The following is a 24011-nucleotide window of genomic DNA, read 5'->3' as shown; positions in this document are numbered from 1 at the left end:
AACGCTACCTACAGTAGCAAATAATATATACACTACATGACCAAAAGTATGTGGACACCTGCTCGTCGAACATCTCATTCCAAAATCATTGGCATTAATATGGAGTTGGTCCCTCCTATGCTGCTATAACAGCCTCCACTCTTCTGGGAAGGCTTTCCACTAGATGTTGGAAAATTGCTGCGGGGACTTGCTGAGGTTAGGAACTGATGTTGGGCGATTAGGCCTGGCTCGCAGTCGGTGTTCCAATTCATCCAAAAGGTGTTCGATGGGGTTGAGGTCAGGGCTCTGTGCAAGCCAGTCAAGTTCTTCCACACCGATCTCATCAAACCATTTCTGTATGGACCTCGCTTTGTGCATGGGGGCATTGTCATGCTGAAACAGGAAAGGGCCTTCCCAAACTGTTGCCACAAAGTTGGAAGCAGAGAATCGTCTAGAATGTCATTGTCTGGGGCTGATTTCCCTTCACTGGAACTAAGGGGCCTAGTCTGAACCATGAAAAACAGCCCCAGACCATAATTCTTCCTCCACCAAACTTTACAGTTGGCACTATGCATTGGGGCAGGTAGCGTTCTCTTGGCATCCGCCAAACCCAGATTCGTACGTCGGACTGGCAGAAGGTTAGATGGAGGACACCTTATAGAGACAAAACTCCATGGCAGAAATGCCATGATAAGTTTTCAATCAATCAATCAAATATATTTATAAATCCCTTTTTACATCAGCAGATGTCACAAAGTGCTTATACAGAAACCCAGCCTAAAACCCCAAAGAGCAAGCAATACCAAAGAGTTCAAGTACATTGCTCAGAGACTCAATTATTAGGAGGGTGGGCTTGTGGTTGGGGTTGAGGGAGACAGGGCGGGAACTCCAGTTCTCAAGGGCCACAAATTCTGTTGGTTATGATTGACCCCTGGCACTAAATTGATCAACGAATGGTAAGATAAGAATAAAGCAGAGATAAGACCCCTGCTTTAACCCTGCATCCGGTCGAACACTATTTTTTGCACAGAGTAATATAACAAGCCACTTCAATTGTGTAACCGTCTGTTATTTTCTAGCTCACAGCAGTAGCCTCATACAGTCGACTGATTGTGTCTCCACTCAAACTAGCCTTCCGTCTGTCATTGTCAGTTTGGCACATTGGTAGATTATTTGATTCTGGCCTTTCTTTCATTAATGGGGTCAGATGCGTCTTGGATGTGGCATTAAATATGGATGACATTGAGCGACAGGGGACTTATTATAGGGGACTCAGGATATACACTGAGCGTACAAACATGCTCTTTCCATTGACTGACCAGGTGAAAGCTATGATCCTGTCAGGTGTCAGTGTGCAGCGGTAGGACGGAGTCAGGCTCAGGACACAGAACTGAGTAACAGGCAAACTTTACTCGAAAATAAAAAATTCTAATTTCCACGCATGGAAATACACCAGCTCACAGAAGTCATAAACACAGAACAAAGAGCAATCACGCACAAAACCATGAGGGAACCAGAGGGTTAAATAGGGAAATAATCATAATGTGATGGGAACCAGGTGTTTACAATCAAGACAAAACAAATGGAAAACAGAAACGTAGATCGGTGGCAGCTAGAAGGCCGGTGACAACGACCGCCGATAGCAGCCCGCACAAGGAGAGGCACCAACTTCAGCGGAAGTCATGACAGTACCTTCCCCTTGACGCGCGGCTCCAGCAGCGCGCCTACCCCGGCATCGGGTACGACCCGGAGGACGAGATGCAGGACGATCCGGGTGGAGACAGTGAAACTCCTGCAGTAAGGAAGGGTCCAGGATGTCCTCCACCGGCACCCAGCATCTCTCCTCCGGACCATACCCCTCTCACTCCACAAGGTACTGAAGGCCCCTCGCCCGACGCCTTGAGTCCATGATGGCTCATACAGTATACGCCGGGGCCCCCTCGATGTCCAGCGGGGGCGGAGGAACCTCCCGTACCTCAGACTGCTGGAGCGGACCAGCCACCACCGGCCTGAGGAGAGACACATGGAACGAGGGGTTAATACGGTAATCAGGGGGAGCTGTAACCTATAACATACCTCGATCAGTCTCCTCAGGACTTTAAATGGCCCCACAAACCGCAGACCCAGCTTCCGGCAGGGCAGGCGAAGGGGCAGGTTTCGGGTCAAGAGCCAGACCCGGTCCCCCGGTGCATACACCGGGGCCTCACTGCGGTGGCGGTCGGCGCTCGCCTTCTGTCGCCTGATGGCCCGTTGCAGGCGCACATGGGCAGCGTCCCATGTCTCCTCCGAGTGCCGAAACCATTCCTCCACCGCAGGTGCCTCGATCTGGCTCTGATGCCACGGTGCCAGGACCGGCTGATAACCTAGTACACACTGAAACGGCGACAGGTTAGTGGAGGAGTGGCGGAGGGAGTTTTGGGCCATCTCTGCCCAGGGGATGAAAGCCGCCCACTCCCCCGGCCAGTCCTGGCAATAGGACCGCAGAAATTTACCCACATCCTGGTTAACTCTCTCCACCTGCCCATTACTCTCGGGGTGAAAACCTGAGGTCAGGCTGACCGAGACCCCCAGACGTTCCATGAACGCCCTCCAGACCCTCGATGTGAACTGGGGACCCCGATCAGACACTATATCCTCAGGCACCCCGTAGTGCCGGAAGACGTGGGTAAACAGAGCCTCTGCAGTCTGTAGGGCCGTAGGGAGACCGGGCAAAGGAAGGAGACCGATCCACAACGACCAGGATCGTGGTGTTACATTGTGACGGAGGAAGATCCGTCACGAAGTCCACCGATAGGTGTGACCACGGCCGTTGTGGAACGGGTAGGGGTTGTAATTTCCCTCTGGGCAGGTGTCTAGGTGCCTTGCACTGGGCGCACACCGAGCAGAATGAAACATAAACCCTCACGTCCTTAGCTAAAGTGGGCCACCAGTACTTCCCACTAAGACAGCGCACTGTCCGTCCGATGCCAGGATGACCAGAGGAGGGTGACGTGTGGGCCCAACAGATCAATCGATCGCAGTCATCAGATGGAACGTACAGACGCCCAACTGGACACTGGGTGGGAGTGGGCTCCGTACGTAACACCCGCTTGATGTCCACGTCAACCTCCCATACCACCTGTGCCACCAGGCAAGAAGCCGGAAGTATGGGAGTGGGATCCGTGGACCGCTCTTCTGTGTCATACATCTGGGACAGAGCGTCTGCCTTAGCGTTCTGGGAACCTGGTCTGTAGGATAGGGTGAAAACAAAACGGGTGAAAAACATGGCCCACCTTGCCTGGCGAGGGTTCAGTCTCCTCGCCGCCCGGATGTACTCCAGATTGCGGTGGTCAGTCCAAATGAGGAAAGGGTGTTTAGCCCCCTCAAGCCAATGTCTCCACGCCTTCAGAGCCTTGACAACAGCTAACAGCTCGCGGTCCCCCACATCATAGTTTTGCTCCGCCGGGCTGAGCTTCGAAAAGAAAGCACAGGGGCAGATCTTTGGTGGCGTACCCGAGCGCTGAGACAGCACAGATCCTATCCCAGCCTCGGACGCGTCCAGCTCTACTATGAATGCCAAGGAGGGATCAGGATGAGCCAGCATGGGAGCCGAGGTAAACAGAGCCTTCAGGTGACCAAAAGCCCTGTCCGCCCCAGCTGACCACTGCAGTCGCACCGGTCCCCCCTTCAGCAAGGGGGGGATGTGCATGGTGGAGACCTGATTTGGACTCTCCACCGAAGTTGCACCTATGGAAACACCTACACACCTCCCTGAGCACTGACGTGACCATCCCTTCAGAGCCCTCTGTTGCCACGAAATAGTGGGGTCATGATAGGCCAACCAGGGAAGCCCTAACACCACAGGAAACGCAGGAGAATCGATCAGGAAGAGACTAATACTCTCCTCATGACCCTCCTGCGTTATCATACATAGTGGAGCTGTGACCTCCCTAATCAGGCCGACCCTAAAGGACGACTATCTAAGGCATGTACAGGAAAGGGCACATCAACAGGAACAATAGGGATCCCTAATCTAAGTGCAAATGAACGGTCAATAAAGTTCCCAGCTGCGCCGGAATCTACTAGCGCCTTATGCTGGGAATGCGGAGAAAACTCAGGAAACTCTATACACATGTGTGCAACAGGGAGCTCTGGGTGAGTCGGGGGCCTACTTACCTGGGATGATCCACCAGTGCCCTGCCTGCTGCCTCGACTCCCTGGGGAACCTCCCCAGCACCGACCAGCAGTGTGCCCTCTGCGGCTACAGGTGGTGCAGGAAACGGCCCCCCCTCCGGTCATCCTTAGAGCAGCACCTCCGAGCTCCATAGGTGTAGACTCAGAGGTGCTGGGGGATGGAATGGACGGATCCCAATCCGAGTGTCCGCGGGTGGCCAACAGGTTATCCAGCCGGATGGATAAATCCACCAGCTGGTCGAGGGTAAGGGTGGTGTCCCTGCATGCCAGCTCCCGACGAATGTCCTCCCGTAGACTACACCGGTAATGGTCGATCAGGGCCCTCTCATTCCATCCCACGCTGGCAGCCAGGGTCCTGAAGTCCAGTGCAAAGTCCTGTACGCTCCTCTTCCCCTGTCTGAGATGGAACAAGCATTCCCCGCCGCTCTTCCCTCAGGCGGATGATCGAAGACCGCCCGGAAGCGGCGGGTGAAATCCTCGTAGCGAACCAACGTTGCGTCTATCCCCCCCCCATTCGGCGTTGGCCCACTCCTTCCCCGACAAACAGGAGATGAGGGCGGACACCCTCTCGTATCCCGAGGGAGCCGGGTGGACGGTCGCCAGGTAGAACTCCACCTGGAGCAGGAACCCCTGGCACCCGGCAGCTGTCCCGTCATAGGCCTTCGGGAGCGAGAGCCGAATCCCACTGGGTCCAGGTGACGGAGGGGTGGACAGCGGTGTGGGTTGAGGTGAAGTTGATGGGGGTGTGGGAAAACCCTCTCTCTCCCATCGCTCCATGGTGTGCAGCACGCGATCCATGGCTGTACCCAGATTGTGGAGCATCATCGCGTGCTGCTGGATGCGCTCCTCCACCGGTAACGGAGGACTGGGTGCACCTGCTGACTCCATATGAGGTGCGTGATTCTGTCAGGTGTCAGTGTGCAGCAGTAGGACGGAGTCAGGCACAGGACACAGAACTGAGTAACAGACGAACTTTACTCGAAAATAAACAATTCTAATTTCCACGCAGGGAAATACACCAGCTCACAGCAGTCATAAACACAGAACAAAGAACAATCACACACAAAACCATGAGGGAACCAGAGGGTTAAATAGGGAAATAATCATAACGTGATGGGAACCAGGTGTGTACAATCAAGACAAAACAAATGGAAAACAGAAACGTAGATCGGTGGCAGCTAGAAGGCCGGTGACAACGACCGCCGATAGCCGCCCGCACAAGGAGAAGCACCAACTTCTGCGGAAGTCGTGACAGATCCCTTATTGATGTCATGTGTTAAATCCACTTCAATCAGTGTAGATGAAGGGGAGGAGACGGGTTAAGTCTGAAAAATGTATGCACTTACTAACTGTAAGTCGCTCTGGATAAGAGCGTCTGCTAAATGACTAAAATGTCAATGTAAATGTAAAGAATATATTTTTTTTAAGCCTTGAGACAATTGAGACATGGATTGTGTGTGTGCCATTCAGAGGGTGAATGGGCAAGACAAAATATTTAAGTGCCTTTGAAGTAGTAGGTGCCAGGCGCACCAGTTTGAGTGTGTCAAGAACTGCAACCCTGCTGGGTTTTTCACGCTTAACAGTTTTCAATGCCATGCTCAGAAAGGTAATCTTGCAGATGCGTGCACGTGAATTATAAACAGGTGATTATTATCGATTTCCATCTGGAGATGCACAGAAAACATAATCACTCAATTGTAGTAGTGATTGATATTACATTGTTATTAAACATTGTTTCCTTTCAATGCATGGACCAAAACAACATGAAATTAATGTTTGTGTTTCATGAATACATTGTCATATAAGAACAAAAACAACACACATCTATCCTCCCACAAAGAAATGATGGTCCATGAAGTTATACATTTTGAGTTTCAATCAAAACTGTAGGGGATCATCTTATGGACAAAAGACATGGCAGCAGCTATGGTGGTAGAATGTACTTTTACTTGAGTACAATACATCCTCTAACCACCTCTGTTCTCATAGAATCCATATGTTCCACATAGGAATGAAGAGGACTAAAAAAGTTATGGCAAAAATAATTTACTGGTGACCTTTACAATGTACTGTAATGAGAGGTAAGTGGGGTCGACCTGCTTTCACAATCTACCAGTTCTGCTGATTATCATGGATGATCATAATTCAAAGCCAAAAACCAACAAAGTATTATCTTACAAAAAACAGTGTTAAACTGTTCTGATTCAGATCACAATTATCTACAGTATATTGAGATGCCAGGTTGAGTACTTAGAATATTGATCATCATTAATCAATGGCGTTAGACAGGGCTGTGTTCTGGCACCTACCATCTTTACCACAGCCATCAACTTCGTAATGGGAAGGACTGTCGCCTGAAGCAGTTATGGCAGCCTCAGCTTGACTGATCTGGACTATGCGGACGACGTGGCAATCCTGGCCAAGATCTTGGACATCATACACCTTGCCCTTGAGATCATGAATGAGGAGACCCCGCCACTCAGCCTCATTATCAGCTGCGACAAAACTAAGATCCAGTCCTTCAGTTACTTCGAACCCCCTCCAACCAGCCCTGTTGTGGACACCCACCAGGTCGGTGTTGTTCCGAAGTTCTACTACCTTAGTAGCACATTAACAACTGACTGCAGGAGCAACGCTGACATCCACCTACGCATTCTGCCAGGCCAGCCTCAACCACGGCCAGTCTAAACATTATCTGGAAACAACAAACTCTCCCTCTTAAAACAAAACTTTGCATATACAATAGCCTGGTCATCTCCATCCTGATGTACAGATCAGAGTCATGGAGCCTCACCCTAGACCTCACACGTCGTCAGGACGCCTTTGACTCCAAGTGCCTCCGCCGCACACAGGGCATCACATGCCGCGACCACATCCCGAACTCTATGACCAACCCTGTCTCCTTCTGACACCGACTGTTCGGTCACCTAGTCAGATCAAACCCACCTCTGGAGCCTGCTCTTATCCTCAGAGCCATCCACCAACTGGCCATACCCAAGAGGAAGACAGATAGCCAGATGGTCCGACCAGTCGGAGGACAACCTACACGGCCTGGGACCTGACCCAGAATAAGACGGTGTGGAGATCCATTTGTCGAGGCACTAAGCTCCAAGGGGCAAGCGAAGATGAGTGAGTACTTTGGGAGTATCTGAAGTCCACTGGCAAGATGTCTGTGTGTGTGTGTGTGTGTGTATGTGTATGTGTGAACACGGTTCAATCATAGCATTCTTAATAGATGATTGCTTTGGAACTGCCAGAGTGGTATACTACAAAGCAAGCTAGATCTACTCAGGTTTTTATAAAGCTAGCCAGCTTCAGTTAGCTTCACATTCCAGCTCAGGTTTCATCCATACTATGACAGTGGATATTGATCGTCTGCCTGTCGCTAACTGTGGCTGCCTTGTAACTGCGTGTGCATGTTGCACATGGCTAGTCGAACGCCAAACTATTCATTGAGACAATGCTGAACAATCAATCCATGGGTCAGTGCCACATTTAAATTCTTTGCAGAAATCAACATGAAAGAAACGTTATCTTGCAAATTCAGCAGGCTATGGTGTGAAATAGGCTTTTCTTTTATTACGTAGCGTTAATGCCGTCTTTGATGTGGCTTTGTTGTGCTTATAAATGCACAAGCACTTAAAGTCATACAAATTTTACTGTGGTAAACTTCCAAATATATCCTGTCATTACTTAATGTGTAATGTGATAGGTATTTTAATGACAATTTTGAATAAAATAAAATATCAGTCGTTTTCCTCAAATAAAGGGGATGATGACGCAATCTTTACGAGGAAGGGAATCGGATTTCATTGGTCCTCAACTCGCAGCTTAGTCATTTCATTCAGGGTAAGTGGAGTTTGCCTGCCCCTGTAGCAGGTCAGTTCTGAAGGATTCGTTGCCATAGAAAAGTACCTCCCTAAAAGGTTAGCCACTTTCCTGTGACCGAGTTGAACTCAGTTGACCAAAGTTACCTTGCCAACTCCTCAAACCTGCTTGGTAGTGTAGGGCTCTGGTGTCTCTAGTCCCTAACAAACCTGGACACTTCCCTTGAATCTGATGAGGTCAGATGGGTGCAAGCAGTGTCCCCTCACACAAACGTAGCACATGCATTTACCACAAGGGCACTGGGTTTGCCAAGCAGAACACTTGAGCTAAATGGACCAAGCACAAACCATACATAAAAATTAGGACACCATGCACACAAACACCTCTTAGATACTGACACACACAGCGACAATCAAGTGTTTATTACAAAACATCTACAAAACATTTTACTGAAATAAACAAGGTTGCAACAAACTACAGAATGTATTTTCTAAATCAAAGCTAACGATTAGGTAAACTAGGACAGATGGCTTGACAGTGACAAGAAGCAGAGTATGCAATGACACAAAACCCACCAGCTGTCAAAATAAAATATCCATGATGTTATCTCACTGGCAGAGATAGGAAGGAGCTACTGAGTTGCGAGGCGAAAAACAATTCTAGAACGTCTGTACAAATTTAGACTGCATTAGAAATCCCAGTGTTATGCCCATCACTAAATAAAGTGTCTTTACTCTGAATAAACCCGATTTGATCATGTATGCTAGCTCTATGGCAAAATCAATGTTACTTTATAACATTTCACAACACCTGCCTTCAATTTCCACCCGATAGCCACCTCTGTAAGACACTATTCTGCTCTACTACAGTGTTCTAAGTGTGTGCTTGGCCCATGCCTCACCTAGCTGTGTTTGTAATGTAATATGATATATAATATATGCCATTTAGCAGACGCTTTTATCCAAAGCAACTTACAGTCATGCATGTATACATTTTAAGTATGGGTGATTGTGTGGTGTTGGGTGGCCTTGCTCTGACTCTTCTAGTGTACATGTCTTTCATGGTCGGATTACTATTATATTCAAGGCTCTTCTTTCCCTTCTCTATATCTGTATTGCTGAGAAATGTTCACTAGAGAGCCATAGTCCTGCTGGTTCTCCCTGGTACTTTATCGATCCTTCCCTATGTTCTGTCAGAGGTATACATTCTCACCTACACAGACCTTTCTGCATTGGTCCCAGGCAGCTGGCTACCATTGTTCTGGGTCAGTGTGTATAAGAACTGATGGGTTGGGGGTACACTACTAAGACACTACTGGCTAATTCTTTACTCTGTTGGGCTCTTGGGGGCTGTCTGAACTGTCAGAGGGAGAGGGTTGGGGAGCTGGTTTCGTTCTGGTCTCTTCCAACTCTGGACAGGTCCTGGTTCTGTGTTTGGACTGGGACAGGGCTAGAGTCAGTCAAGGCCTGGAGATCTTTCTCATGCTCTTCCGTTGGTGGTTCCGCCCTCTCTTTCTTTACTGCAATTTTCTCTTCATCCTCCTCTTCCTTCTTTGGTTCTGCTAGTCTTTTCCTGCCCTCCCTTTTACCCTCTTTCCTCAGCCCCTTCTTCACTTCCTTCTTTGTAGAGATGGCAGGAAGTGGTTTCTGGTCAGGGGTGGAGCTCTCACAGACGGTGGGCCCGTCCCACTTTGGAATGTCCAATCCCAGCAGCTCCATCAGCTGGCTCATAACCTCGTCCACATAACCGTTGATACGCAGGTGCGCGTGCTTGTCCTGCCAGACAGAAACAAACACGAGCTTGAGACCTCTACCAGTAACAACAACCTAGTTCCTACCACGTCAGTGTTTGCAGAAGACAAATGACAGAAGGGCCAGGAAAGGAGTTTAAACTTACCATGTGATGTGACCTGATCAAAAAAAAACTACAGGCCCTCAAAATGAGATCAGTCAGCTGCAAAAATGTTACTTGTCCACCTTTAAGGGTGAAACCACCCAGACAAGTGCAGGAATGGACATCTAGATGATACTGCATCTACAGAAGTTCAGTATGTCAACTCTCTAAACTTCTTACGTATGCCTTTGTATTCCTTACGGAACATAAGCCATCAATGAATTGTCTCCAAACTTTCTAAAGGTCCTGCAGTAGGACTAGCTGTGAGAATGTGTCGAGTCATTAATCAAGTGTGATCTCACTGAACACATTGGCTGAATTATTCATGCGGCTGGGTTCTATTTCTAACTTGAAACTTCTGTAGGACACCAGACCTTAGAATTACACGGTTCTATGTGACAATAGGAACGTTCTGAAGATAATAGGCTGTAAACATCTGTGGGCTAGTTGATTTGAACTGTGCTAACAATTTACATCTCATTCTCTTTCTACATCATTTGTGGAAATCGGCCGCTATGGTGTTCATGTTCGCAGCTCTTTATATAGCTTTTTATAGGATGCAGTGTGTTAGTTTGTTAATTACGTGTAAGTTGAAGTTTGTGTGCGTGTCTGTTTAGTGGTGCACAGATTGTTTTGAGTGTGTGTGAGTGCTACTACGGTTGTGTGTGTGTGTGTGTGTGTGTATATGTGGGTAAGTGTGTGTGCGTCACTCGTGTTTTGTAAGTTGGAGTTTGTGTGTGGCGTGCGAGACTCACGTGTTTGGTGGGCTGAAGGTTGACGATGACCACCTTGCCCCCCTTGCGTTTGGTGAAGAGGGGCAGGTCTCCGCTGGGCTTGATCTGCAGAGAGGTACCCAGGGTCAGCGCCAGGTCGGCCCGCCTAGACAGAGAAACAACAAAACGACATTACCCATAATCATTACCTACAACCAACCAGGTCCACCACCTTAGAACCTGCTATATAAAGTGCATTCGGAAAGTATTCAGACCCCTTGACTTTTTCCACATTTTGTAACGTTTTCCTCAATCAATCTACACACAATACCCCATAATGACAAAGCAAAAACAGGTTTTTAGAAAGTTTTGTAAATGTATTAAAAATAAAAACATTTGAAACATCACATTTACGTAAGTATTCAGACCCTTCACTAAGTACTTTGTTGAAGCAACTTTGGCAGTGATTACAGCCTCGAGTCTTCTTTGGCACACTTGTACTTGGGGAATTTCTCCCATTCTTCTCTGCAGATCCTCTCAAGCTCTGTCAGGTTGGATTGGGAGAGTCGCTGCACAGCTATTTTCAGGTCTCTCCAGAGATGTTCTATCGGGTTCAAGTCCAGGCACTGGCTGGGACATTCAGAGACTTGTCCCGAAGCTACTCCTGCATTGTCTTGGCTGTGTGCTTAGGGTCGTTGTCCTGTTGGAAGGTGAACTTTCATCCCATTCTGAGGTCCTGAGCGCTCTGGAGCAGGTTTTCGTCAAAGACCTCTCTGTACTTTGCTCCGTTCATCTTTCTCTCGATCCTGACTAGTCTCCCAGTCCCTGCCCCTGAAAAACATCCCCACAGCTGTCACCACCATGCTTCACCGTAGGGATGGTGCCAGGTTTCCTCCAGATGTGAAGCTTAGCATTCAGGCAAAAGAGTTCAATCTTGGTTTCATCAGACCAGAGAATCTTGTTTCTCATGGTCTGAGAGTCTTTAGGTGCCTTTTGGCAAACTCCAAGTGGGCTGTCATGTGCCTTTTACTGAGGATTGGCTTCCGTCTGACCACTCTACCATAAAAGCCTGATTGGTGGAGTGCTGCAGAGATGATTGTCCTTCTGGAAGGTTCTCCCATCTCCACAGAGGAACTCTGAAGCTCTGTCAGAGTGACCATTTGGTTCTTGGTCACCTCCCTGACCAAGGCTTGTCTCCCTTGATTGCTCAGTTTGGCCAGGTAACCAGCTCTAGGAAGAGTCTTGGTGGTTCCAAACTTCTTCCATTTAAGAATGATGGAGGCCACTGTGTTCTTGGGGACCTTCAATGCTGCAGAAATGTTTTGGTACCTTTCCCAGATCTGTGCCTGGACACAATCCTGTCTCGGAGCTCTACGGACAATTCCTTCAACCTCATGGCTTGGTTTTTGCTCTGACATGCACTGTGTGTGCCTTTCCAAATCATGTCCAATCAATTGAATTTACCACAGGTGGAGTCTGATTACTTATGTAAATAAGGTATTTCTGTTTTGTTTTTTTATAAATTTGCAAAAAAATCAAAAAAACTGTTTTCGCTTTGTCATTATTGGGTATTGTGTGTAGCTTGAGGAGGATTTTTTATTTTTTTTAATCAATTTTAGAATAAGGCTGTAACGTAACAAATTTTGAAAAAAGTCTAGGGGACTGAATACTTTCCGAATGCCCTGTATGCTGTGTTAAGTTAAGTTAATGTCACATGCACAAGTACAGTGAAATACTGTTCTTGCAAGCTCTAAACCCAACAGTGCAGTAATCAATAACAATGTAATACTAAAAATAACATAAGGCAGAACAAAAACACACGAGGGGACAAAAAACACCCCCCTGTGAGGCCCCCGTGTTGAGGGTCAGCATGGCAGAGATGATGTTGCCTACCCTACCACCAGTCCAGGATCCAGTTGCAGAGGGAGGTGTTCAGTCCCAGGGACTGCTCCCACCCAAAGAAAACTTCCAGCGAGCATTTACCTGGGACACTGAGGCTGTACCTGCTTGAAGTCACCGTTTTAACAATCGCCAAGTAGGCTACTGTGGCTATTTGATCATAACGTAGGCCTACCAGAGTGGCCTACCATAAAAAAACGGGGGAGAAAATGCATCCCATAACATTTTAACATGGAAATAGCTGTTCTATCTTTCAGCCTGCAGTAGCAGCCAATGTGTGGTGTTCAATGTAGGACTACATTCCATGAGACTTGAAAAAAACATGCAGGGCTTGACATTAACCTGTTTATCCACTTGTCCTTTAGATAAGTAGGTGACTGAAAATGTTGTTGTGTTGTTTGATGCAATTATTATTCCCATACCATTACTACAGAGAATCAGACAAATTATTACATTATCTGCCTATTGGCTACTTAGCTTGCCTCAAAATGCCATTCAAACACCAAGCTACAGTGGGGAGAACAAGTATTTGATACACTGCCGATTTTGCAGGTTTTCCTACTTACAAAGCATGTAGAGGTCTGTAATTTTTATCATAGGTACACTTCAACTGTGAGAGACGGAATCTAAAACAAAAATCCAGAAAATCACATTGTATGATTTTTAAGTAATTAATTTGCATTTTATTGCATGACATAAGTATTTGATACATCAGAAAAGCAGAACTTAATATTTGGTACAGAAACCTTTGTTTGCAATTACAGAGATCATACGTTTCCTGTAGGTCTTGACCAGGTTTGCACACACTGCAGCAGGGATTTTGGCCCACTCCTCCATACAGACCTTCTCCAGATCCTTCAGATTTCGGGGGCTGTCGCTGGGCAATACGGACTTTCAGCTCCCCTCCAAATATTTTCTATTGGGTTCAGGTCTGGAGACTGGCTAGGCCACTCCAGGACCTTGAGATGCTTCTTACGGAGCCACTCCTTAGTTGCCCTGGCTGTGTGTTTCGGGTCGTTGTCATGCTGGAAGACCCAGCCACAACCCATCTTCAATGCTCTTACTGAGGGAAGGAGGTTGTTGGCCAAGATCTTGCGATACATGGCCCCATCCATCCTCCCCTCAATACGGTGCAGTCGTCCTGTCCCCTTTGCAGAAAAGCATCCCCAAAGAATGATGTTTCCACCTCCATGCTTCACGGTTGGGATGGTGTTCTTGGGGTTGTACTCATCCTTCTTTTCCTCCAAACACAGCGAGTGGAGTTTAGACCAAAAAGCTCAATTTTTGTCTCATCAGACCACATGAACTTCTCCCATTCCTCCTCTGGATCATCCAGATGGTCATTGGCAAACTTCAGACGGGCCTGGATATGCGCTGGCTTGAGCAGGGGGACCTTACGTGCGCTGCAGGATTTTAATCCATGACGGCGTATTGTGTTACTAATGTTTTCTTTGAGACTGTGGTCCCAGCTCTCTTCAGGTCATTGACCAGGTCCTGCCGTGTAGTTCTGGGCTGATCCCTCACCTTCCTCATGATCATTGATGCCCCACGAGGTGAGATCTTGCATGGAGCCCCAGACCGAGGGTGATTGACCGTCATCTTGAACTTCTTCCATTTTCTAATAATTGCGCCAACAGTTGTTGCCTTCTCACCAAGCTGCTTGCCTATTGTCCTGTAACCCATCCCAGCCTTGTGCAGGTCTACAATTTTATCCCTGATGTCCTTACACAGCTCTCTGGTCTTGGCCATTGTGGAGAGGTTGGAGTATGTTTGATTGAGTGTGTGGACAGGTATCTTTTATACAGGTAATGAGTTCAAACAGGTGCAGTTAATACAGGTAATGAGTGGAGAACAGGAGGGCTTCTTAAAGAAAAACTAAGAGGTCTGTGAGAGCCGGAATTCTTACTGGTTGGTAGGTGATCAAATACTTATGTCATGCAATAAAATGCAAATTAATTACTTAAAAATCATACAATGTGATTTTCTGGATTTTTGTTTTAGATTCCGTCTCTCACAGTTGAAGTGTACCTATGATAAAAATTACAGACCTCTACATGCTTTGTAAGTAGGAAAACCTGCAAAATCGGCAGTGTATCAAATACTTGTTCTCCCCACTGTAGGTCAGGGCTAACAAGGATCTGTGCACATCAACAGGTAATCTTATGTATGCCTCTGTGCCATCATAATACAGGTCAATATGTTACACACAGGTTAACTAACATTCTGACCTACACGGCCAACACAAAGACCCTTACTTATTTAAGGAGGTGCTCTGCTTTTGTTCTCTCTCTGTCCTTTTTCTTTTACCTGCTAGCTTCTTCGGCTCTGTTGAGGTCTTTGTCAGGCAGAGCGTCCTCCCAGTCCAGTATGGTACTGATGAGCTTCCCCCTGTGTGAACACACACATTTTAGGGTAATTTCTTAGCAGATACAGTGGCTTGCGAAAGTATTCACCCCCCTTGGCATTTATCCTATTTTGTTGCCATACAACATGCAATTAAAATTGATTTACACAACATGCCTTGAAGATGCAAAATATTTTTTATTTTGAAACAAACAAGAAATAAGACCAAAAAACTGAAAACATGAGCTACATTTTTGTCTCATCTGTACCTTCTTCCATATGTTTGGGGAGTCACCCACATGCCTTTTGGCGAACACCAAACATGTTTGCTTATTTTTTTCTTTAAGCAATGGCTTTTTTCTGGCCACTCTTCCATAAAGGCCAGCGCTGTGGAGTGTTAGGCTTAAAGTGGTCCTATGGACAGATACTCCAATCTCCGCTGTGGAGCTTTGCAGCTCCTTCAGGGTTATCTTTGGTGTCTTTGTTGCCTCTCTGATTAATGCCCTCCTTGCCTGGTCCGTGAGTTTTGGTGGGCGGCCCTCTCTTGGCAGGTTTGTTGTGGTGCCATATTCTTTCCATTTTTAAATAATGGATTTAATGGTGCTCCGTGGGATGTTCAAAGTTTCTGAATATTTTTTTATAACCCAACCCTGATCTGTACTTCTCCACAACATTATCCCTGACCTGTTTGGAGAGCTCCTTGGTCTTCATGGTGCCACTTGCTTGGTGGTGCCCCTTGCTTAGTGGTGTTGCAGACTCTGGGGCCTTTCAGGACAGGTGTATATATACACTGAGATCATGTGACAGATCATGTGACACTTAGATTGCACACAGGTGGACTTTATTTAACTAATTATGTGACTTCTGAAGGTAATTGGTTGCACCCAATCTTTTTTAGGGGCTTCATAGCAAAGGGGGTGAATACATATGCACGCACCACTTTTCTGTTATTTATTTTTTAGAATTTTTTGAAACAAGTTATTTTTTTCATTTCACTTCACCAATTTGGACTATTTTGTGTATGTCCATTACATGAAATCCAAATAAAAATCCATTTAAATTACAGGTAGTAATGCAACAAAATAGTGAAAACGTCAAGGGGGATGAATACTTTTGCAAGGTACTGTACCTGGCTATGTACTGATACAGTGTGATGATCTCTGATATTTTATCAGTGTTTTGGATTATTGTATTTCTCCGAAATACCAAGACGGTGAAGCTGTATGAGTAATCCCCAGTGTGTGTGTGTGTGTGTGTTACCTGCAGGCCCTGAGTCCTCTTCCCCGGACCTCCTCACAGTATTTTCCAGTGGGTTTCAGCCCCATTACACCAATCACCTTTTCCCGCACATACTGCCTGAAAAACCACACATCCATCAGAACCTGTGATACCTTTCACCTTGAGTTACTGGTAAAGAACCTTCAGTGAGCCAGTGCCATATCATTAAATATTTTAACTCTGATGGGCAGTGCCACTTTACAGGTGACAGTTATCAAAACAGATCAGCGAACAAACACATTTCAAAGAGTTTAAAGAGCGTGTGAGGTGGCTGACGTAAATGCTTCGCTGCTGTTGTCATGCCCGTGTAGGGGAGTACAGATGGTGGCTGAAGGCCAGAAAAGTGATCCCTATTAGTATGCTGCTGGAATGGTTTTCCCTGCTTACAAGCCAGCCTCCCTTGCCCAAGTTGCCTCAGGTTGTTAACATATGGAAAGAGAGAAGTCTGTCTATTCTTGTTTATTTTTGTGGAATTGACAGTTGAGGTAGGCAAACAGTGTTAGCAGATTTAGATTAGAATTTAGATTAGAATTAGCATCAATGCCTCCCGAGTGACGCAGCGGTCTAAGGCACTACATCGCAGTGCTAGAGGCGTCACTACAGATCTGGGTTCGATCCTGGGCTGTGTTGCAGCCGGCCGCGACCGGGAGACCCATGTAAAAAAATGAAAATGAAAAGGATTAGCATCAACTAAAACCAGTGCAGGGTTAATCAATCTGGCTTTTATATGACGTGTGTGTATGTGTGACAAAGACAGTGGGTTTAGCATGAATTAACCAGTTGAGAGCACACAAAATAACTATTTTTGTTCAAAATGGGCTGAACTGTGTTTCGGTACGCTTTCATTCTAATGTGAAGTTCATAACATTTCGATGCTTTTGAATTCGTCGTGTGGCACATCTTTCACAAAGAGTGGTTTGAACTGACGTACTTGCCACACTTCCCACACTCCTCCACGAACATGTTCCCATGCAACTCAGAGAGCAGATCCCTGAATCAGAAAGAGAAACAGAGACTGCTCATTTCAAATAAGTATGTTATTGACAATAAACAATTTATATGAATTTAAATGAGAGTGTTGAAGCAATGGAGTACTTTAGTTTAGCATTTCCTTCCCAACTGAATACCATATGGATTGGAATAATGGTATTCTCCTGCTAATGTATTGAATCGTTTTGATTTCGCTCTCTAGCTGTAGCTGTTCCAATTCTATGAAATCCTATTCACATGAGAGACCAGGGCTTATTCACAAAGAGTCTTTAGAGTAGGAGTGCTGATCTAGAATCAAGTCCCTCCTGTCCATAGAATCTTATTATTTATGATCTAAAAGGCTAAACTGATCCTAGATCTTCATTTCTACTCTGAAACACTTGATAAATTCGGGTCCTGGTCAGAGAATGATTGTAGTGTTCCATTGGGATAGTATAGCAGTTTTTATATTTTATTTAACCACGAAAAACACATTGAGAGACAGTCTCTCTTTTGCAAGGGAGTGTTACCTGGGGAAGCCGGACCGGACGTGGAGGCCGTCCACATTCTGGCTGATGAGGTATTTGAGGTAGCTGGCTCTATGCAGCCCCAGCAGGGCCATGTGAGTGAGGCTGGGCCGGGCTTCCTCGAATGTGGTGTCAAAGTGGGGAGACTCGCCCCTCTCCTCCATGGTCCACACGCCTTTGGGACCCCTGAGAGAGGGAGACAACGTAGAAGTGTGAGAGGTGTGTACAAACACACACACAGTCTAAGGTTATGACAGGGCAACATACAAGACACTGTCAAGCAATCTCTCGACATCTCTGTAGTAAGTTGTGGCATCTCTGTTGTGGTAGCTGCCGGGCTTCAAAAGGTAAGAGACGCATTTCTACGCAAGAGGCAGAGCGAGACATACTGAGAATACAGAATGAAGGCCTTAGCATTCTCCTCTTTCCCATTCTCTTTTAACTTACACAGCCCCCGCTCTCTCACCTCTCACTGTGTGACTTATTGTCTGCTCTGACCAGATCAAAGCTACTCAGCCATTTGGTAAGACAGTCTAACAGTCGTTAGGCTAGAGGAGTACGTCAGCCAGGTATTACGTACTTATCTTTTAGAGAAAAGGGCAGCAGGACATGAAGAGGACATTATGCCTAGGTTTTTCAGTAATGGATCATTAATTCAATTCAAGGCCATATCTCCCTGACAAACAGACAGGCAGGCAGACAAACCAGAATGACAGAGAGACAAGCCGGCTGATTAATGAAATATGAATGTAACGTCCTCTAGAGTTGAGGAGAGCGCTGCCGCTAACACTCATCTTGTCCCTCATGTTTACTACACACACTCCTCACAGCAGAGATGGGGAAAAGAGGAAACGAGTGAAGACACAAGCAGAGAGAGAGAATATGAATGAGATTGTAATGACAAGTAATATGAAAGAAAACGTTAGAACGTTGGTGTGAAAGTCAACATCACAGAGATCCAGCCAAGACTACAGTACAATCATTGCTCTGGTATGAAAAATGTACGCACTCACTAACTGTAAGTCGCTCTGGATAAGAGCATCTGCTAAATTACTAAAATGTAAAATGTAACAGAGATAGCCTATAGTGCCCTCCTCTGCTGATACCGCAGTACTGCAGCCAAATAAGAGGATGGCGTTGACTCACATTTCCTATTTTCTGACTTGAATCATTTGAAAATGCATCCTTCCATCTTCCATTTGAGAGAAATGGGCCTTTACTGATATAGTAATACATTTCTAAACTGGCCAAATCCTCTGTCGGTTCAGCATAGCCATGAACCAAGCCTTTACAACCAAGGAGAGGTGGAGGAGAGGGTGCTTCTTTAGCCTATTGAGATGCTCTCTGAGTGGTTGAGCGGTACAGGGTAATAGTCTTACCTGAAGTCAGGTATGCCTGAAGAGGTGCTGATGCCTGCCCCAGAGTGGACCACCAGGTACTGGGACTCCCTAATCAGCTGGGCCAGAGCCTCCACCTTCCCCTTCAACTCCTCTTTACTGTCAAATGACTGGGAGAGAGTAGGGGATGGGGAGATAACGGGGCAGAGCAGGGGGGAGAGTGAAGAGGATGGGGTGGAAGATGAGAGGACAGGACGGGGTGGGAAGAGTAAGAAGGAAGGGGGAGAGTTTAGAGGGTAGTGTTTGTTTAGGGGGGAACAGGGCAGGTTAGACATCTATTTCAGTGGGGTGCCAGATGCAGTGTGTGGAGAACATCTCAGAACATGCCAAAGGGAACTCGGGGCGGCAGCAACAACAAAGTAATGGTAGGGGGAACACTACACTGGCGTCCATGTTAGTTTTAGTGTGTAACCACAACAGTGCTAGAATAGTACTAGCTAGCTAGTTTTGAACGTCGTGTATATTGGCAGTGGGAATATATATTGCTCCGGTAGTAGGTACACTTCTGGCTAGAGGGGATCCTCGAAAAGCTTTGTAGCTACTAGTAACTTAGCTAGCTAGCTAGCTAACGCCTGCCTGGGTGTTTACCTCGGGGAGCCCGCATACACCTTTGTCCGCATATGTTGACAGTCCAGCGGCGTAGTTTACAGACATAACTGCAGCTCCTCAACAAAAACTCAGAAATAAACCTCAATGCTCATGTAAATATTCGCATTCAACGCAATTCACTTTTGTTCCTTTCTGAAAACCAGCCCACTTGCTCGTTGTTGACCCAGATTGGTGACGTCATCTATAAGGGACGATTCCACTCAAAATCACTGATGAGTTATTTGCCTTGGCTGTCGTGCAGAGAGAACAATGAGACAGATATTTTACCGGATGTATAAATGTGAAGCATCCGTTTGGCGTTTCCACTCACTACCACATATGGTGGTGAGAGGAAGCCCAGTGGCCGGACGAAGCGTCCTTCGAGCATTTCCGGTACTTCCAGGCGGGCAATTTTGAAACGAGTAGGACTTCAGCTACTGAGTTCAAGCAAAATGAACGAGTGGGACCTTCGACTTGGTGAATGAGTTGTTGGTGTGTGGGAAGTTTGGAAGTCTGACAGCCGAAATGGAGGAAATGGAGAAAAGGTTGGAGAAGCAACAGCTGTTCTGGGATGTGAACAATATGGATCACAGTTCTGATGATGTGGAGCGGGAGGATGAGGGTCAAGGACCGGAATGGTCTGTAGTGGAAAGACATATGAAGAGAAATCATGATACTGAAAGCAGTGTAACATTTGTAAAGAAAGCATAAAGAGGGCCAAGGTAGGAAGCAATTGTTATAATGTGTTGGAGTGATTGGGGCGGCAGGTAGCTTAGTGGGTAAGAGCGTTGTGCCAGTAACCGAAAGGTCGCTGGTTCTAATCCCCGAGCCGACTAGGTGAAAAATCTGTCGATGTGCCCTTAAGCAAGGCACTTAACCCTAATTGCTCCTGTAAGTCGCTCTGGATAAGAGTGTCTGCTAAATTACTGAAAATGTAAATGTAAATGAGTGGAAAGTGGTGATGGTGTTTGATGAGACCACAGGGCCTCATTTAAATCCTATCTGACTAGCCAATGCTGTAGAGAAAGAGATATGTGAAGTCAAATTAGCCCGGTTCATTGGAAATGGTAGAATGCTAATATTTTGTGGTAGCCAGGATCAGCAAAGGAAGATTCTGCAAATGGAAAAGCTTAATGGGAAGAAGATTAAAAGCCATGTCCTTCGTGCTTATGCTAGGTTGAGGGGAGTCATTACTGGGTCCCAATATCTATGTCCATATCAGGGACGGCCTGTTCAATAGGGCGATATGGGCGACGCACTGCCAAACGGGAAAAGGAAGGGATTTTTTTTCTAATCAATTATATCACGGCAACAGTAGTTATCAGTGTTGTAATCTGATCTGACTGCCACTAAATGTCAAATCAGGCTAAAGTCGTGCTTCAAATGGCCCCGCCCGTTTTTGGGCGATTTCAGTCAGGTTGAAAATCGCCCAGAAGTCTCTCATAGCCTGTCATGTAAAATCTATTTTTTTCAAATTTCAAAGCTTTCAATACATTCTCTATGGGTGTCTGTGGGCTTGCACTTACGCGCTTTTGTCATACGTGACGTAACCATGAACGTAACTAAGCAAATAGCGGCTAGCAGCGTCTCTTTGCGACCTGCAGTGTGGCGTTATTTTATGTTTTTAATTTGTACACTTAGTGGCGTTATTTTATGTTTTTAATTTGTACACTTAGTTTACAAACATTCTGCCAACCATGGATTTCGAGTGGTGGGTTTTGGACTGATCTTGTTGATCGTGTACATACCCGCTACGAACGGACTAAATAATGAAAACGTTGCTGGCAGCGGAATCCAATACAGCTGGGAGACTTGGCTGGATGACAGAGTCCCGGACAGAGAAGTGGAGCCGGCCGGCTTCACCCTGGTCGGAGCGGACCTCGATCTGACAGTCACAGGGAAAATCGATCCTGGTAAGAGAGCGACTCTGTACCCCGAGCCCCGACATTGAACTGCTTTCTGTGTCACTGTGACCTTACTATCTGCCCCGTGAGTTCCCCCAATTGTTTGTTACCGTTGTGTACTGTTGATAATCACAAGTTTACTGGAGAACTGAGACCAAGTAGAGACTTTGGACAGGGTGGATATGGTATAATAAAGGCAGTTTATTCAGAGGTAAAGATATCTGGAATCGCGTGCACGGACTCGTTCGTCAAACTCTTAGGGAGCTATCTGAAGAGAGCCCCGAAAACATTGTGTGCTGACATTTTATACAATAAATGATGTAGGTTGAATCTAGTAGTTCTGATCTTCTGATTGGTCCTGATGAGTTGGGCGAGGTCCCCTCCACTGTTGCATTGGCTCTGAGTCGGGTTCTCTGTCTTCAAATGTTCAGCCTAAAGAGAGGGGATTTTTGTGTGTGTGTGTGTGTGTGTTTAACAGTGATGATGTGTGTGTGTGTGTGTGTGTGTTTAACAGTGATGATGATGTGTGTGTGTGTGTGTTATCAGTGATGATGTGTGTGTGTGTGTGTGTGTGTGTGTCCTCAGAGCAAGAACTCGTGAGTTGGAAGAACTGAGAGACCTATGGCGTGGGTGTTGTCCTTGGCCACCTGCTGACAAGGCTGACAAGATAGGACTATTTTGTCCATTGTTATAGGATAGGAACAGCATTGATTGAAAACAAACGCCCAACACAAAATGGGTCATGCACAAGATTTTAGTCAGACCAAGCTATAACATTATATATTTACTACGACAGTACATTCAACCAAAAGCTAATATAACAAAGGCATCAGAGATTATTTATAATCTGTCACAGAAACTGGAATCCATCTCCCCAGATCAGTCAATAAATGCTTCTGGTATTGACTTATATGCTGCCCCTGTCTTCATGTTGTTGCTGGACATATCTTTTTTAAAATGTGTGTAGGTCACCTAAATCATCAGAAAAATTGCCCCTCCTGAGAATTTTTTCAGGAGCCGCCACTGGTCCATATATGATATTTGAGAGAATGTGTAGGGAGGGCCTTGGTCAGGGAGGTGACCAAGAACCCAATGGTCTCTCTGACGGAGCTCCAGACTTCCTCTGTCGAGAAGAGATAACCTTCCAGAAGGGCAACCATCTCTGAAGCTCTCCACCAATCAGGCCTTTATGGTAGAGTGGCCAGATGGAAGCCACTCCTCAGTAAAAGGCACATGACAGCCCGCTTGGAGTTTGCCAAAAGGCACCTAAAGGACTCTCACACCATGAGAAACAAGATTCTCTGGTCTGATGAAACCAGATTTAACCTGGCACCATCCCTACGATGAAGCATGGTGGTGGCAGCATCATGCTGTGGGGATGTTTTTCAGCAGCAGGGACTGGGAGACTAGTCAGGATCAAGGGAAAGATGAACGGAGCAAAGTACAGAGAGATCCTTGATGAAAACCTGCTCCAGAGCACTCAGGACCTCAGACTGGGGCGATGGTTCACCTTCCAACAGGACAACGACCCTAAGCACACAGCCAAGACAACGCAGGAGTGGCTTCAGGACAAGTCTCTGAATGTCCAGCCAGAGCCCGGACTTGAACCTGATCGAACATCTCTGGAGAGACCTGAAAATAGCTGTTCAGTGATGCTCCCCATCCAACCTGACAGAGCTTGAGAGAATCTGCAGAGAAGAATGGGAGAAACTCCCCAAATACAGGTGTGCCAAGCCTGTAGCGTCATACCCAAGAAGACTTGAGGCTGTAATCGCTGGCAAAGGTGCTTCAACAAAGTAATGAGTAAAGGGTCTGAGTACTTAAGTAAATGTGATATTTCCGTTTTTTATTTTTTAATACATTTGCACACAAAAAATCTAAAAACCTGTTTTTGCTTTGTCATAATGGGGTATTGTGTATAAATTGATGAGGGGGAAAAAACGATTTAATCCATTTCAGAATAAGGCTGTAATGCAACAAAATGTGGAAAAGGGGTCTGAATACTTTCCGAATGCACTGTAGCTGTTCAGTGTAAAGGAAAGAAAATATGTGCCAAGTGTGGAGGGGAACATGATTACGGTGAAATCAAATCAAAATCCAATTTTATTGGTCACATACACATGTTTAGCAGATGTTATAGCGGGTGTAGCGAAATGCTTGTGTTTCTAGATCCAACAGTGCAGTAATATCTAACAATTTCACAACAATACACACAAATCTAAAGGAATGGAATTAAGAATATATAAATATTTGGACGAGCAATGTCGGAGCGGCAGACTAAGATACAGTAGAATAGTATAGAATACAGTATATCCATATGAGATGAGTAATGCAAAATATGTAAACATTATTAAAGTGACTAGTGTTCCATTATTAAAGTGGCCAGTGATTTCAAGTCTATATAGGGTAGCAGCCTCTAAGGTGCTAGTGTTGGCTATTTAACAGTCTGTGACTGGGAATATGGCCGAATACAAACAGTGTAGTTATTCCCTCCGTAAGGCAATCAAACAGGCAAAACGT

The 24011-nt window shown here is 46.1% G+C and overlaps 1 protein-coding gene across 1 annotated transcript; it reads right to left on the bottom strand.

Moving 5' to 3' along the window:
- Nucleotides 1-8387: 8387 nt before the first annotated feature.
- sirt6 (sirtuin 6) lies at nt 8388-19853 on the bottom strand. The gene is made up of 8 exons (XM_041896642.1): nt 19588-19853; nt 18982-19109; nt 17606-17788; nt 17038-17097; nt 16089-16184; nt 14793-14873; nt 10629-10752; nt 8388-9755 (listed from the first exon to the last, which is right to left on the bottom strand). The coding sequence occupies exons 1-8, from the start codon at nt 19651-19653 to the stop codon at nt 9342-9344; spliced, it is 1152 nt and encodes a 383-aa protein (XP_041752576.1). The 5' UTR covers nt 19654-19853; the 3' UTR covers nt 8388-9341.
- Between the last annotated feature and the right edge of the window lie 4158 nt (nt 19854-24011).

The sequence above is a fragment of the Coregonus clupeaformis genome, chromosome 14, assembly GCF_020615455.1.
Source record: "Coregonus clupeaformis isolate EN_2021a chromosome 14, ASM2061545v1, whole genome shotgun sequence".
NCBI classification, from domain to species: Eukaryota; Metazoa; Chordata; class Actinopteri; order Salmoniformes; family Salmonidae; genus Coregonus; species Coregonus clupeaformis.
This window is presented reverse-complemented; position numbering and strand designations above follow the sequence as displayed.

What these genes read in the sequence shown, in the direction of transcription:
- sirt6 (XM_041896642.1), bottom strand. Translation starts at nt 19,653, where the DNA reads ATGTCTGTAAACTACGCCGCTGGACTGTCAACATATGCGGACAAAGGT. An exon ending in AGAGCCGAAGAAGCTAGCAG is followed by an intron (nt 10,753 to 14,792) that starts GTAAAAGAAAAA and finishes TTCTCTGTCTAG; the next exon opens with GCGGGCCGACCTGGCGCTGA. An exon ending in ACCTTCAGCCCACCAAACAC is followed by an intron (nt 9,756 to 10,628) that starts GTGAGTCTCGCA and finishes TCTGTCTGGCAG; the next exon opens with GACAAGCACGCGCACCTGCG.